This window comes from Scyliorhinus canicula, chromosome 13, assembly GCF_902713615.1.
Source record: "Scyliorhinus canicula chromosome 13, sScyCan1.1, whole genome shotgun sequence".
Taxonomy (NCBI): Eukaryota; Metazoa; Chordata; class Chondrichthyes; order Carcharhiniformes; family Scyliorhinidae; genus Scyliorhinus; species Scyliorhinus canicula.
In genome coordinates this window covers 160,705,648-160,722,194 of record NC_052158.1, presented here as the reverse complement: position 1 = coordinate 160,722,194, position 16,547 = coordinate 160,705,648, and the positions used below count along the sequence as shown (strand labels likewise).

Here is a 16,547-nt window from a genome sequence, read left to right as displayed (position 1 = left end):
TGAACCATTTCCCATGAAGGTGTATTTATCAATACTCTGAAGCAGCACTGAAGTATTTGTGGTTGTGTTGTGCAATTCATTTCCTGGGGACTAATGTTGGGGTTTGCACAATGCCCAACATATTGTAGTGTTGTTCATTTTTGGTGCTCACCTGAAGCACAAAACGCAGCATGTTTTATGTCTCTTCTGCACCTCTCTCTCTCTCTTTCCACCCCCCACCTCCCGCGGTGCTCTGTGCCTCCCGCGGTGCTCTGTGCCTCCCGCGGTGCTCTGTGCCTCCCGCGGTGCTCTGTGCCTCCCGCGGTGCTCTGTGCCTCCCGCGGTGCTCTCTGCCTCCCGCGGTGCTCTCTGCCTCCCGCGGTGCTCTCTGCCTCCCGCGGTGCTCTCTGCCTCCCGCGGTGCTCTCTGCCTCCCGCGGTGCTCTGTGCCTCCCGCGGTGCTCTGTGCCTCCCGCGGTGCTCTGTGCCTCCCGCGGTGCTCTGTGCCTCCCGCGGTGCTCTGTGCCTCCCGCGGTGCTCTGTGCCTCCCGCGGTGCTCTGTGCCTCCCGCGGTGCTCTGTGCCTCCCGCGGTGCTCTGTGCCTCCCGCGGTGCTCTGTGCCTCCCGCGGTGCTCTGTGCCTCCCGCGGTGCTCTGTGCCTCCCGCGGTGCTCTCTGCCTCCCGCGGTGCTCTCTGCCTCCCGCGGTGCTCTCTGCCTCCCGCGGCGCTCTCTGCCTCCCGCGGTGCTCTGTGCCTCCCGCGGTGCTCTCTGCCTCCCGCGGTGCTCTCTGCCTCCCGCGGTGCTCTCTGCCTCCCGCGGTGCTCTCTGCCTCCCGCGGCGCTCTCTGCCTCCCGCGGTGCTCTCTGCCTCCCGCGGTGCTCTCTGCCTCCCGCGGTGCTCTCTGCCTCCCGCGGTGCTCTGTGCCTCCCGCGGTGCTCTCTGCCTCCCGCGGTGCTCTCTGCCTCCCGCGGTGCTCTCTGCCTCCCGCGGTGCTCTCTGCCTCCCGCGGTGCTCTCTGCCTCCCGCGGTGCTCTCTGCCTCCCGCGGTGCTCTCTGCCTCCCGCGGTGCTCTCTGCCTCCCGCGGTGCTCTCTGCCTCCCGCGGTGCTCTGTGCCTCCCGCGGTGCTCTCTGCCTCCCGCGGTGCTCCGTGCCTCCCGCGGTGCTCTCTGCCTCCCGCGGTGCTCTGTGCCTCCCGCGGTGCTCTGTGCCTCCCGCGGTGCTCTCTGCCTCCCGCGGTGCTCTCTGCCTCCCGCGGTGCTCCGTGCCTCCCGCGGTGCTCTGTGCCTCCCGCCGTGCTCTCTGCCTCCCGCGGTGCTCTCTGCCTCCCGCGGTGCTCCGTGCCTCCCGCGGTGCTCCGTGCCTCCCGCGGTGCTCTCTGCCTCCCGCGGTGCTCTCTGCCTCCCGCGGTGCTCTCTGCCTCCCGCGGTGCTCTCTGCCTCCCGCGGTGCTCCCTGCCTCCCGCGGTGCTCTCTGCCTCCCGCGGTGCTCTCTGCCTCCCGCGGTGCTCTCTGCCTCCCGCGGTGCTCTCTGCCTCCCGCGGTGCTCCCTGCCTCCCGCGGTGCTCTCTGCCTCCCGTGGTGCTCTCTGCCTCCCGCGGTGCTCCGTGCCTCCCGCGGTGCTCTCTGCCTCCCGCGGTGCTCTCTGCCTCCCGCGGCGCTCTCTGCCTCCCGCGGTGCTCTCTGCCTCCCGCGGCGCTCTCTGCCTCCCGCGGTGCTCTCTGCCTCCCGCGGTGCTCTCTGCCTCCCGCGGTGCTCTGTGCCTCCCGCGGTGCTCCGTGCCTCCCGCGGTGCTCTCTGCCTCCCGCGGTGCTCTCTGCCTCCCGCGGTGCTCCGTGCCTCCCGCGGTGCTCCGTGCCTCCCGCGGTGCTCTCTGCCTCCCGCGGTGCTCCCTGCCTCCCGCGGTGCTCTCTGCCTCCCGCGGTGCTCTCTGCCTCCCGCGGTGCTCTCTGCCTCCCGCGGTGCTCTCTGCCTCCCGCGGTGCTCTCTGCCTCCCGCGGTGCTCTCTGCCTCCCGCGGTGCTCTCTGCCTCCCGCGGTGCTCCGTGCCTCCCGCGGTGCTCCGTGCCTCCCGCGGTGCTCTCTGCCTCCCGCGGTGCTCCGTGCCTCCCGCGGTGCTCCGTGCCTCCCGCGGTGCTCTCTGCCTCCCGCGGTGCTCTGTGCCTCCCGCGGTGCTCTGTGCCTCCCGCGGTGCTCTGTGCCTCCCGCGGTGCTCTCTGCCTCCCGCGGTGCTCCCTGCCTCCCGCGGTGCTCTGTGCCTCCCGCGGTGCTCTCTGCCTCCCGCGGTGCTCTCTGCCTCCCGCGGTGCTCTCTGCCTCCCGCGGTGCTCTCTGCCTCCCGCGGTGCTCTCTGCCTCCCGCGGCGCTCTCTGCCTCCCGCGGCGCTCTCTGCCTCCCGCGGCGCTCTCTGCCTCCCGCGGTGCTCTCTGCCTCCCGCGGTGCTCTCTGCCTCCCGCGGTGCTCTCTGCCTCCCGCGGTGCTCTCTGCCTCCCGCGGTGCTCTCTGCCTCCCGCGGTGCTCTCTGCCTCCCGCGGTGCTCTCTGCCTCCCGCGGTGCTCTCTGCCTCCCGCGGTGCTCTGTGCCTCCCGCGGTGCTCTCTGCCTCCCGCGGTGCTCTGTGCCTCCCGCGGTGCTCTGTGCCTCCCGCGGTGCTCTGTGCCTCCCGCGGTGCTCTCTGCCTCCCGCGGTGCTCTCTGCCTCCCGCGGTGCTCTCTGCCTCCCGCGGTGCTCTCTGCCTCCCGCGGTGCTCTCTGCCTCCCGCGGTGCTCTCTGCCTCCCGCGGTGCTCTCTGCCTCCCGCGGTGCTCTGTGCCTCCCGCGGTGCTCCCTGCCTCCCGCGGTGCTCTCTGCCTCCCGCGGTGCTCTGTGCCTCCCGCGGTGCTCTCTGCCTCCCGCGGTGCTCTCTGCCTCCCGCGGTGCTCTCTGCCTCCCGCGGTGCTCTCTGCCTCCCGCGGTGCTCTCTGCCTCCCGCGGTGCTCTCTGCCTCCCGCGGTGCTCTGTGCCTCCCGCGGGGCTCTCTGCCTCCCGCGGTGCTCTGTGCCTCCCGCGGTGCTCTGTGCCTCCCGCGGTGCTCTCTGCCTCCCGCGGCGCTCTCTGCCTCCCGCGGTGCTCTCTGCCTCCCGCGGTGCTCTCTGCCTCCCGCGGTGCTCTCTGCCTCCCGCGGTGCTCTCTGCCTCCCGCGGTGCTCTCTGCCTCCCGCGGTGCTCTCTGCCTCCCGCGGTGCTCTCTGCCTCCCGCGGTGCTCCCTGCCTCCCGCGGTGCTCTGTGCCTCCCGCGGTGCTCTCTGCCTCCCGCGGCGCTCTCTGCCTCCCGCGGTGCTCTGTGCCTCCCGCGGTGCTCTCTGCCTCCCGCGGTGCTCTGTGCCTCCCGCGGTGCTCTCTGCCTCCCGCGGTGCTCCCTGCCCCCCGCGGTGCTCTCTGCCTCCCGCGGTGCTCTGTGCCTCCCGCCGTGCTCTCTGCCTCCCGCGGTGCTCTCTGCCTCCCGCGGTGCTCTGTGCCTCCCGCCGTGCTCTCTGCCTCCCGCGGTGCTCTCTGCCTCCCGCGGTGCTCTCTGCCTCCCGCGGTGCTCTGTGCCTCCCGCGGTGCTCTCTGCCTCCCGCGGTGCTCTGTGCCTCCCGCGGTGCTCTCTGCCTCCCGCGGTGCTCCGTGCCTCCCGCGGTGCTCTCTGCCTCCCGCGGTGCTCTCTGCCTCCCGCGGTGCTCTCTGCCTCCCGCGGTGCTCTCTGCCTCCCGCGGTGCTCTCTGCCTCCCGCGGTGCTCTCTGCCTCCCGCGGTGCTCTGTGCCTCCCGCGGTGCTCTCTGCCTCCCGCGGTGCTCTGTGCCTCCCGCGGTGCTCTGTGCCTCCCGCGGTGCTCTGTGCCTCCCGCGGTGCTCTCTGCCTCCCGCGGTGCTCTCTGCCTCCCGCGGTGCTCTCTGCCTCCCGCGGTGCTCTCTGCCTCCCGCGGTGCTCTGTGCCTCCCGCGGTGCTCTCTGCCTCCCGCCGTGCTCTCTGCCTCCCGCGGTGCTCTCTGCCTCCCGCGGTGCTCTCTGCCTCCCGCGGCGCTCTCTGCCTCCCGCGGCGCTCTCTGCCTCCCGCGGCGCTCTCTGCCTCCCGCGGTGCTCTGTGCCTCCCGCGGTGCTCTCTGCCTCCCGCGGTGCTCTCTGCCTCCCGCGGTGCTCTCTGCCTCCCGCGGTGCTCTCTGCCTCCCGCGGTGCTCCATGCCTCCCGCGGTGCTCTCTGCCTCCCGCGGTGCTCTCTGCCTCCCGCGGTGCTCTCTGCCTCCCGCGGTGCTCTCTGCCTCCCGCGGTGCTCTCTGCCTCCCGCGGTGCTCTGTGCCTCCCGCGGTGCTCTCTGCCTCCCGCGGTGCTCTCTGCCTCCCGCGGTGCTCTCTGCCTCCCGCGGTGCTCTCTGCCTCCCGCGGTGCTCCATGCCTCCCGCGGTGCTCTCTGCCTCCCGCGGTGCTCTCTGCCTCCCGCGGTGCTCTGTGCCTCCCGCGGTGCTCTCTGCCTCCCGCGGTGCTCCGTGCCTCCCGCGGTGCTCTCTGCCTCCCGCGGTGCTCTCTGCCTCCCGCGGTGCTCTCTGCCTCCCGCGGTGCTCTGTGCCTCCCGCGGTGCTCTCTGCCTCCCGCGGTGCTCTCTGCCTCCCGCGGTGCTCCGTGCCTCCCGCGGTGCTCTCTGCCTCCCGCGGTGCTCTGTGCCTCCCGCGGTGCTCTCTGCCTCCCGCGGTGCTCTCTGCCTCCCGCGGCGCTCTCTGCCTCCCGCGGCGCTCTCTGCCTCCCGCGGCGCTCTCTGCCTCCCGCGGCGCTCTCTGCCTCCCGCGGTGCTCTCTGCCTCCCGCGGTGCTCTCTGCCTCCCGCGGTGCTCTCTGCCTCCCGCGGTGCTCTCTGCCTCCCGCGGTGCTCTGTGCCTCCCGCGGTGCTCTCTGCCTCCCGCCGTGCTCTCTGCCTCCCGCGGTGCTCTCTGCCTCCCGCGGTGCTCTCTGCCTCCCGCGGTGCTCCATGCCTCCCGCGGTGCTCTCTGCCTCCCGCGGTGCTCTCTGCCTCCCGCGGTGCTCTCTGCCTCCCGCGGTGCTCTGTGCCTCCCGCGGTGCTCTCTGCCTCCCGCGGTGCTCCGTGCCTCCCGCGGTGCTCTCTGCCTCCCGCGGTGCTCTCTGCCTCCCGCGGTGCTCTCTGCCTCCCGCGGTGCTCTCTGCCTCCCGCGGTGCTCTCTGCCTCCCGCGGTGCTCTGTGCCTCCCGCGGTGCTCTCTGCCTCCCGCGGTGCTCTCTGCCTCCCGCGGTGCTCTCTGCCTCCCGCGGTGCTCTCTGCCTCCCGCGGTGCTCTCTGCCTCCCGCGGTGCTCTCTGCCTCCCGCGGTGCTCTCTGCCTCCCGCGGTGCTCCCTGCCTCCCGCGGTGCTCTCTGCCTCCCGCGGTGCTCTCTGCCTCCCGCGGTGCTCTGTGCCTCCCGCGGTGCTCTCTGCCTCCCGCGGTGCTCTCTGCCTCCCGCGGTGCTCTGTGCCTCCCGCGGTGCTCTCTGCCTCCCGCGGTGCTCTCTGCCTCCCGCGGTGCTCTGTGCCTCCCGCGGTGCTCTCTGCCTCCCGCGGTGCTCTCTGCCTCCCGCGGTGCTCTCTGCCTCCCGCGGTGCTCTCTGCCTCCCGCGGTGCTCTCTGCCTCCCGCGGTGCTCTCTGCCTCCCGCGGTGCTCTCTGCCTCCCGCGGTGCTCTCTGCCTCCCGCGGTGCTCTCTGCCTCCCGCGGTGCTCTATGCCCCCCCTTTACCTGCCTATTCAATGGTGTTAGTCCATTCTACCGCTGATTTAGAGTCAGTATTATTTACGATGTGGAGATGCCGGCGTTGGACTGGGGTGAGCACAGTAAGAAGTCTTACAACACCAGGTTAAAGTCCAACAGGTTTGATTCAAACACGAGCTTTCGGAGCACAGCTCCTTCCTCAGGTGAATGGCGAGGTATCTCGCCATTCACCTGAGGAAGGAGCAGTGCTCCGAAAGCTCGTGTTTGAATCAAACCTGTTGGACTTTAACCTGGTGTTGTAAGACTTCTTACAGTATTATTTACAGCACGGAAAGAGGCCCCTCACCCATCGCATCCGCGCCAGCCATCAAGCACCTATCTATTCTAACCCCATTTTCCCGTGTCCTTGTCTGCTCTGGCATCTCAAGTGCTCATCTAAATGCTTCTTAAAAATTGTGAGGGTTCTGTCTCTCCCACACTTTCAGGCAGCGAGTTCCAGATTCCCCCCCACTTTCTGCGTGAAAAGGTTTTTCCACACATGTCCTCTAAACCTCCTGCCCCTTACCTTAAATTAGTGCCCCCTGGTCATTGACCCCTCTACTAAGGGGGAAAGTACCTTCCTACTCACTCCATCTATGTCCCTCATAATTGTATATACCTCGATCAGGTCTCTTCTCAACCTTCTATACTCCAAGGATACACCCTCAGCCTATCCCCTCTCTCTTGATAGCTGAAACGCTCCAACCCAGGCAGCATCCTGGTGAATCTCCTCTGCACTCTCTCCAGTGCAATCACATCCTTTCTAAAGTGTGGTGACCAGAACTGTGTACGGTACTCCCAACTGTGGCCTAACCAGTGTTTCATACAGCTCCAGCATCACCTCCCTGTTCTTATCTTTAATAAGAAGTCTTACAACACCAGGTTAAAGTCCAACAGGTTTGATTCAAACACGAGCTTTCGGAGCGCAGCTCCTTCCTCAGGTGAATGGCGACCTCGCCATTCACCTGAGGAAGGAGCTGCGCTCCGAAAGCTCGTGTTTGAATCAAACCTGTTGGACTTTAACCTGGTGTTGTAAGACTTCTTACTGTGCTCACCCCAGTCCAACGCCAGCATCTCCACATCTTATCTTTAATGTCTGTTACTAAAGGCAAGAATCCCATAGGCTGCCTTAAACATCTTATCTGAATGGTGCTGAAACTGTGCTTCTCAATATGTAGTCTCAGACTCTCCCTAATTTTCCCATCCCCCTCCCCCTCCCCCAATGTTGGCAGAACCTTTAATTGCCGTACTCGCATGTTACTGAATGCTCTCCCCAACTTCCCCACCTTGGTGCCTCTCTTCTCTAATAACCTGTTTAAATTTAAATCTTCTGATCAGTGCATCAATCATCAAACCACACACCGCTTTGCTCCTGAGCCTTGGGTGTTTTCACAGTGAAAAGTGTTACACAACAGCCCCGGCCTGTTGCACCTCCTCTGTACCTGACTTTCCCTTGTCTTGATTTTCAGATACGGGGACGAGAGACTTATGAAGTGTTGCTGAAAATTAAAGAGTCGCTGGAGCTGATGCAGCTATTGCCACAGCACACGATTGAGAGCTACAGACAACAGCAACAGCATCTGCTGCAAAAACAGTGAGTTCACACAACCTCCTAAGTAGACCAGGTTTACGTGACCAGTGATCCATCCGAGACTTCAGCGACTGTCCAATCAGAGCTGCAGTTGTCTGATAATCAGCTGGATCCCACGATTCATTAACTGCCTTAAACTCTTGTCAGTTTTCAGTGTTTTTAAATTTTTTCATGGCAGGTGGATGTCATTGGCAAGGCAGCAGTTATTGCTCGTCTCTCGCTGCCTTGAGGCACTGACTTGAACTACTGCAGACCCTGCATCTTCTCGCTCTGATTTATAAACCCTGCTCCAAGCTTCAGCTTGATCAGTCCATACCTCAGCTTCCTGCAACCCAGTTGATCCTAGTCTTGATGGCTAGGAACATATCAAAATGGAGCAACTAGATACGATAGTGACTTTTAAGGGGTGTTTTGACAAATACATGAATAGGATGAGAATAGAGGGACTCCGGAAGTGAAGGGGGTTTTAGTTCAGACGGGCAGCATGGTCGGTGCAGGTTTGGAGGGCCGAAGGGCCTGTTCCTGTGTTGTAACTTTCTTTGTTATTTAATTACCCACAGTGACCACCCTACTCATTAATGGAGACCTGCTTGATTCTAAAACCCCCTTTAAGACAAATCTGCCTAAAATAGTTTACACAGCACACTTGTATATGAACAACAATGAATGGAGTCAGCATTCTTCATGTTCTTTGTAGAGGGAAGGAGATGTCATTGCAATATGAGACTGACTATAGGAGGGAGCAAGAATATGAAATGCAGATATTGGCTTTCTCAGTGATCAGCAATATCCCCAACAAAGGCAGATTCTCAGTCCCCACACACCAAGGAGGTCTTCACTTTGTAATTAGTTTGGAGAACAGTAATGTGCAGTGTGTATGAAGATATTAGTTTGGCCAGGCACAGCACTCTAAACCATTTTGGATGCCTTATCGTAAAGAGGACATTAAAATAAAAGAGCGTCACTGCAGATTCACCTGGGCGATGGCAGGGATGGTCAAAGTGTAATTCAGGCAAAGCTCCCTCCCGCTTCTGCTCAACATGGTTATGATTTACCGTAAATATGTCATTAATTTAATATTAGCTAACGGCACAGCAATCTGGTAAAACATCTGTGGCATTTTCCTGAGCAAAATCCGCTCTTCAATCTTTCGGCAAGTATTTCACAGTGCCAGGAATGTTTTATTTTGGGTGTTTCAGAAACACATACACAAAGTCAGTCGGAAAATACAGAATTATTCGTTTGCATTCCTTCTCTTTTTCTTTCTGCCCCCCGCCCCCGTCACATCCTTTGCCACCAAGCTCTCCAGCTATACCGCTTTGCTGAAGTTTCTTGCAGCAACCTCTATGTGAAGGAGTAAAGACCGCGCTGGTGATTTACCCTTTCCCCTTCTGTGATGGAGCCCGTGCCTGGGTTACTGAGTGTGTGCTGCAATGAAGCAATTTAAAAAGATTAGATTCATTTTTAAATCTTTTTATTGTATTTGTCAGACTTGCTTTCACAATATGAAGAAATCCTGAAATGTGGTGATCAGCAGCTCCATATCTCCAGCTTCAAATATCTGTCTCCTTTTGTTGCTCTTTTAAGTTGTTATTTATTCTCAGTGGGAGTTTCTCTGCTTCTTTTGTGCTTTGGTCACTTTTCTTTTGATCTCACCTTCATGATCATGACATTTGATTAACCTGTCCTTATTCCTTTGAAGTTGCTGTCTGTGACTGACTGTCCTCCTTTGCATTGATTTGGAAACATTAGTCGGGTGTTCCTCTCATTTCACTTTCTCCTTGTTGTGGTGAGTGGGTTGGGGGTTTGGGTGGTCCATTGCCCAGTATCCTGACCAGCAGCAAACCCACCTCTGTGAATGATAAGCAAGCAGATCCTCATTTTCTCAGCCTGTCTGTCTAACCAGGCGAGTACAGAAATAGGGAACTGCCTGTAACTGTGATACCAAAGCAGAATATGTCCAAATACAGGGCAGCTTGGTCTGCCTAACTTCACCTGTGAACTTACTTTTGCTTTCAGATACTCACTAGCCTGCCACATATTCCCTGTGTGCGGTTTATTCCTCCACAAGACGAAGCTGCTCCTCAAATTGCAAACAGTGACATTCTGTGGTGGAAAGATTGGGCAGTGAGCAGAACCAGTTTCCTCTTGGTATCACTGTACACAGGCTGGGATCTCACTATTAGTTGCTGAAGAGAGCAACTAGTAGTGAAAGATCAGCGATCAAAGAAACAGTTGCATTTTGAAAATGTCCTGTAGTCACTATTATTGTAGATTTTGAGCTGCTCGCCTCTAGTTTGATTACAACCCCTTCCTCCTTATCCTTCCAGAATACCGACCATACTGTACCATTTTCTCATTATACCGTCTAACTGAATTCAGTAAGCAAGACTCAACCAGCTTTTCCCTCACTTTAGTCAACGTGGTGCCCTGTATCAAACAATCCATCATTGGCACGGTAGCACAGTGGGTAGCACTGTTGCTTCACAGCGCCAGGGTCCCGGGTTCGATTCCTGGCTTGGGTCGCTGTTTGTGCGGAGTCTGCACGTTCTCCCCGTGTCTGCGTGGATTTCCTCCGGGTGCTCCGGTTTCCTCCCACAAGCCCCGAAAGACGTGCTGTTAGGTGAATTGGACATTCTGAATTCTCCCTCCGTGTACCCGAACAGGCGCCGGAATGTGGCGACGAGGGGATTTTCACAGTAACTTCATTGCAGTGTTAATGTCAGCCAACTTGGGACAATGATAAAGATTATTATTATTAAAGTGATCTATTTGTTATCATAGATTTTACACAAAGGTGCAACTCTGTGCAGGTATTTAACGGGGATGAATTTAATGGGAACTATCCCAGCATTCTTTAAAAATCTGTTCTGATGATGTGGCCACTACTGACAAGACCAGCAATTACTGTCCGTCTCCTGTAGTCCTGCTGCTGACCTTATACTGTAACATTTTCTGTCTGAGCTGGGGCTGCTCTAACTGCTGTCCAGTGGACCATTCATGTCCAGAATTTCTTCCCTCTAGCCTGCTAGTCATGTCTCCTTGTGTTAACTTGTAAACATGTTTAAACATGGAATCAAGTTTAGATACTGAGCTGTTCAGGGTCCCCATCACTCTGACACACTCGAAACAGAGCTTACTGATACTTGCTGTTGTAGTAATCAGCAGGCAGACGTTTGGACTGATGATGTGGCCAGTGTCCCGTGACCATTTCGGAGAACAAATGAGTTGCCACATTGGCAGCTGAGAAAGTTATTGCCACTGATGTGAGCTGTGCAGCACTGGTCAATGCGAGCACAATGTTCAGGAAGCAGCCTCAACTATTTTTGAAAACAGAGTATTTCCAAAGCCTCATATTTGTGGTAAGTGATAATTAGTTATCCTGAGAACATAGCACATGGATATCTCTGCATCTCTTCAGACATGATAAATCACAGAATCCCTACAGTGCTGAAGGAGGCCTTTTGGCCCATCGAGTCTGCACCGACCCTTCTGAAGATCACCCGACCTAGGCCCACTCCCCCGCACTATTCCCAGAACCTCACCTAACCTTTGGACAGTAAGAAGTCTTACAACACCAGGTTAAAGTCCAACAGGTTTGTTTCAAACACGAGCTTTCGGAGCACGGCTCCTTCTTCAGGTGATCTATTCTTCTCCACATCATGGCTAACCTTTGGACACTAAGGATCAATTTAGCATGGCCAATCCACCTAACCTGCACATCTTTGGATTTTGGGAGGAAATCGGAGCACCCGGAGGAAACCCATGCAAGTGCCACACAGACCCAAGGCTGGAATCGAACCCGGGTCCCTGGAACTGTGAGGCAGCAGTGTTAACCAGCGTGGCATGTGCTATGTTCCCAGAATAACAGGCTCCTCTGCTTCAGGGACTGTGCACAGCATCTGGGCAAATGGTCACAAAATCACATTTTTGGCATCCTTAGAAGTTTTGAGGATGGTAATGTTCTTGGGAAATAGTAATGGTTAGGAACTGCAGCTCCTGGAGTCTATTCTCCATTCACTCAGATCCTGGCTGATCTGGTCCTCGACTCCATCCACATGTGTCTTTGTTCAATGTTCTTTATTACCCTCCCCAGCTAGTTTACAATGACAGCATTTTCAAAATCTTTATCTTCTATACATTTAAAAGTAATGAATTAAGGGCTATTTCCTTCTGAGAAATGCAATTGAACCTGCAGCCAACAACAGCGACTCAGGGCAGCGCGGTGGCGCAGTGGTTAGCACTGCTGCCTCACGGCACCGAGGTCCCAGGTTCGATCCTGGCTCTGGGTCACTGTCTGTGTGGAGTTTGCACATTCTCTCCCCGTGTTTGCGTGGGTTTCACCCCCACAACCCAAAGATGTGCAGAGTAGGGGAATTAGCCATGCTAAATTGCCCCTCAATTGGAAAAAATGAATTGGGTACTCTAAATTTTAAAAAAACAACAGCGATTAGATATTTTATTGCCTTGTTTCAGTGCCATAACTCTTAAAATGCTCAGAACCTGAAACCGAACAATGTGTTTAAAAAAAATCTGCATTCAAGCCCCTTACTGTCAAGCTTACAGTTATGGGGTGTACAATTTACTATAATAATCTTTATTATTGTCACAAGTAGGCTTACATTAACATTGCAATGAAGTTACTGTGAAATGCCCCTAGTCGCCACATTCCAGCGCCTGTTCGGGTACACAGAGGGAGAATTCAGAATGTCCAATTCACCTAACAGCATGTCATTCAGAACTTGTGGGAAGAAACCGGAGCACCCGGAGGAAACCCACGCAGACACGGGGAGAACGTGCAGACTCCGCACAGACAGTGACCCAAGCCGGGAATCGAACCCCGGAGCTGTGAAGCAACAGTGCTAACCACTGTGCTACCGTGCCAAATTAAACCAAACCTGGGGTGTCCCAATTCCAGAACCTTTGCAAGTAACCACAGAGTAATGATCTTGGCACTGAGGGATTGTGCCAGTGATTCAGTAAACAACATTTGTGGACACTGGGCAAGGTGAAACATGAAATTTGTAGAGCGATGTCAATGGTTGAACTGGGCCTTTAGCTCCTGCAGTCAGTTCCCATGGTGTCGTAGTTTGATCAGACCCTTTCAATATGAGTCCAGTGATTCTGAAGCATGTTCATCCCAATTAATCTGTTCAAAACCACATTCTCATCCCCAGGAAATTGTCATGATCATGAAGATGGGCAAGACTAAGACTTGGGCTTAAATCTCTCAATCCTTACTGGTTGTTTTCTTTTCTGTTTCTCTCTCTCTTCTCCGCCCCCCCCCCTTCCAGTCTGCTCAAGGCCTGCTTTCAAAATGAACACTTGGAGTCAAACAGCGGCAAAAGGCTGTTGATGAAGGAGAAAACATCCGAATATGTACAGACTGAGAACACCTTACATAACCTGGGAAAAGGGGGGTGGAGCCAAGAGAGCACAGCTCAACCCTGCCATTATTTATAAAGGGGAATAGCCTCTGAACTGGAGAGCTTTAAGAGGGAAGCATTTTACACTTCAAGTGGCACAAGAATCTCGAGTTGATTGGATGTGTGGCGAGGCCTGTAATTCCCAAATACTGCAAGAGGAAATCTGCCGGCATTTACTGGTGTTCTTCAGACTGCACTTGTTACTCACGCTAATATTTCACAGCTGTTTGTTACAGGCAGTTTGTAAGCAGCTATTTCCGGAGCAACTCCATCTGATGCGGCTTTAAGTTCCATTCCAGCGAGTGCTCTGCGCACAGTGACTGCTTCCCTAGCAGAACATGTATGAAAGCCAAGTGGTTGTGCTTCTGGATTAGCGGACCAGAGGTTAGGAGTTCAAATCTCACTGTGGCAAACGGTCAAATCGAACTCCTTCAATCTGATCATTTCTGGACAGGCACCAGACAATGGCCAGGTGATTGGCTAAGAGAGCAGCTGCCCCTACTCCATCTATCATGTCAATGTGATTGTGGAATCGGGGCCAAACAATGTCAATATAACCCACATTCTAAAGAAACCAGTAATGCAGAAACAAAAAACTGAAATTCTCTGACATTTGCTGATCACTTTGTGACCATCGTCCATTATGTTTCATTGTGAGTTATCACAATTCAGGAAAAATTAACAGTAACTATTTCAGAACGACTCATTTTAAAATATAACTGCATCACTATATTAATAACCTTGCATCGACATGTGCTTTCTGTGAATCATTCCATAATTTCCATGTCTGCATTTCTAATAGAGCTCCTGCACTGGTGGAAGGACATGATTGCACAGTGACAAGTTTAATAGATTGGTCCATTGTAAATGTGGACAAGAAAATTTATCATAGAAATATAAAAGTAAGGGCAGAATGTGTAACTTTAAATGGCCAGCTTTCCATCCACCCCAACCATGCTTCACCTGAAAACAATGAAATGAAAATCGCTTATTGTCACGAGTAGGCTTCAATGAAGTTACTGTGAAAAGCCCCTAGTCGCCACATTCCGGCGCCTGTCCGGGGAGGCTGGTACGGGAATCGAACCGTGCTGCTGGCCTGCTTGGTCTGCTTTATAAGCCAGCGATTTAGCCTTGTGAGCTAAACAAAGCTCGGTCTTGAATCCCCGGGTGAAACCCCGCAGGTGGTTGACGGGTTTTCCCATCCAGTTGTTACATCTATCCGCAAGAGGTTAAATTACTTCGTAACCAATCCCAAAAATAACTTTTTCAAAAGCTGAATCTGATCGATCATATAATCCAGTAAAGTTGCCATCAACCCAGATGACCGTAGGCTGATGGGGGATTTAACCTGAGGGTCACCACACCTCAGGTGAGGGGCAAGGTTGAGAAGATGGGGCCTTCATGACTAGCCTCAGCCGGTACTGCAATTGAACCCGGGAATTGAAAGGGCAGCACGGTAGCACAAGTGGTTATCACTGTGGCTTCACAGCACCAGGGTCCTAGGTTCGATTCCCCGCTGGGTCACTGTCTGTGGGGAGTCTGCACGTTCTCCCCGTGTCTGCGTGGGTTTCCTCCGGGTGCTCCGGTTTCCTCCCACAGTCCAAAGACGTGCAGGTTTGCTGGATTGGCCATGATAAATTGCCCTTAGTGTCAAAAAGGTTAGGAGGGGTTATTGGGTTACAGGGATAGGGTGGAAGTGAGGGCTAAAGTGGGTCGGTGCAGACTCGATGGGCCGAATGGCCTCCTTCTGCACTGTATGTTCTATGTTCCATGTTCTATGAACCCGCGCTGCTGACCTCTCCCTGCATCACGAACCAGCTGTCTAGCCAATTACAGTGAATGTACAGACTTGGCTTTGTCAGATTTAATACCAATGAAAATAGTAAATGTGTCAACTATCCTTGGCTAACAGGCCACTGCCCTTTCTATATGGCCATTTAGGTGGCATGAGCTTGGTACCAGCTGGAGAATAGAAAATGTTCAAACAGCTTCAGTAGTGGCCTGTCTATAAACAACACCAAAACCTGCCTTGTGGTGAGCGACAGACCTTCCTCACATTTTAATCCAGCATCCAAAATAGTTTCACAGGGACAATGGAAGTGGGTGATTAAATCCAAAGCCCTCACAAGCCCAATTCTTGATACCTTTCTGAACTCTCTTGAAGGAGAAAATCTGAAACTTAAAACAGGTGAACGCAGCCCTTAAAACTGTTCTTTCCCTGTGAACCAGCAAGGTTTCCATTTTGCTACAGAGAAGCAGTGAGTCAGAGTCACAGAAAAAATACAACACAGAAGAGGCCCATCGAGTCTTCACTGCCACATGAAAGACACCTGACCTGCCCACCTAATGCCATTTGCCAGCACTTGGCCCATAGCCTTGAATGTTGTGACGTGCCAAATGCTCGTCCAGGTACTTTTTAAAGGATGTGAGGCAACCCGCCTCTACCACTCTCCCAGGCAGTGTGTTCCAGACCGTCACCAACTTCTGGGTAAAAAGGTTTTTACTCAAATTCCCCCCTCACCTTGAACTTGTGTCCCCTCGTAACTGACCCTTCTACTAAGGGGAACTGTTGCTCCCTATCCACCCTGTCCATGCCCCTCATAATCTTGTCCACCTCGATCAGGTCACCCCTCAGTCTTCTCTGCTCCAGAGAAAACAGCCCGAGCCTATCCAACCTCTCTTCATAACATAAATGTTCCATCCTAGGCAACATCCTGGTGAATCTCCTCTGCACCCCCTCCAGTACAATCACATCCTTCCTATAATGTGGCGACTAGAATTGCACACAGTACTCCAGCTGTGGCCTCACCAAAGTTTGATACGGATCCATCATGATTCCCTGCCCCGGTTGATAAAAGCCAGTGTCCCATATGCCTTTTTCACCACCCTATTAACCTGTCTTTCTGCCTTCAGAGATCTCGGGACAAACACGCCAAGGTCCCTTTGTTCCTCGGAACTTCCCAGTGTCAGGCCGTTCATTGAATATTTCCTTGTCAAATTATTCTTTCTAAAGTGTATCATCTCACATTTTTCAGGGCTAAATTCCATCTGCCATTTATTCGCCTATTTGACCATCCCGTCTACATCCCCCACCCTCTCCCGAAGGGAAAACTGCACACTCAGATAATTCATTCTGCCCCTGTGTTGCTGCTTAGACTGCCAAAGTGATACTCTGCACCTCGACCCTGCCGAGTGAGACCCCAGTGGGAATTTGAAATCAAAGACATACTGGAGAGTATAGTTAGTAATACCATTGATGGTTGCAAAGTCCAGTGTGTAGGAGCAAGTACCATTTTGATATGATCATTATTTCAGCAGCATTGATTACAATATCCCTGATTTTGTCTGATGGCCTATATCAATAGTGTACCTCTACACACACACAATCACAGAATGGCTGCAATGCAGGAGGCCATTTGGCCCATCATATCCATGCTGGCCATGTGATGGAGCAATTCACCTTGCCCCACTCCCCTGCCTTTTCCCCCGTACTCCTGCACATCCTTTTTCTGATCTCTCAGAATTCAGTTCTCTCTTGAGAGGCTCGATTTGACCCTGTCTCCAGCACATTCGCATTCCAGATCCCAAACACGCACTGTGTGAAAATGTGTGTCTCCTGTCGCCATTGCTTCATTTGGCAGTGACCTTAAATCTGTGCCCTGTGATTCCATTCCTTCCATCATTGGGAACAGTTTCTCCCTGTCTGCTCCGGCCCAGTCCCTCACCATTTTCAATACATCTATCAAATCGCCTCTCCTTTGGAAAGAAAAGTAACGTGGGATTTTTGTGTGCCATAGTTTGCTGTCTGAAGCTGCC

At 55.3% G+C, this 16,547-nt stretch overlaps 1 protein-coding gene across 5 annotated transcripts in view; it reads left to right on the top strand.

Moving 5' to 3' along the window:
• The window catches only part of tp63 (tumor protein p63), a 274,654-nt gene that overhangs the window by 245,670 nt on the left and 12,437 nt on the right, over positions 1-16,547 (top strand). For all 5 annotated transcript variants that reach the window (XM_038815782.1, XM_038815783.1, XM_038815784.1 and 2 more), the window contains one exon: positions 7,184-7,308. In XM_038815782.1, the coding sequence (XP_038671710.1) occupies positions 7,184-7,308 (125 nt within the window). The remainder of the gene's footprint in view (positions 1-7,183; positions 7,309-16,547) is intronic.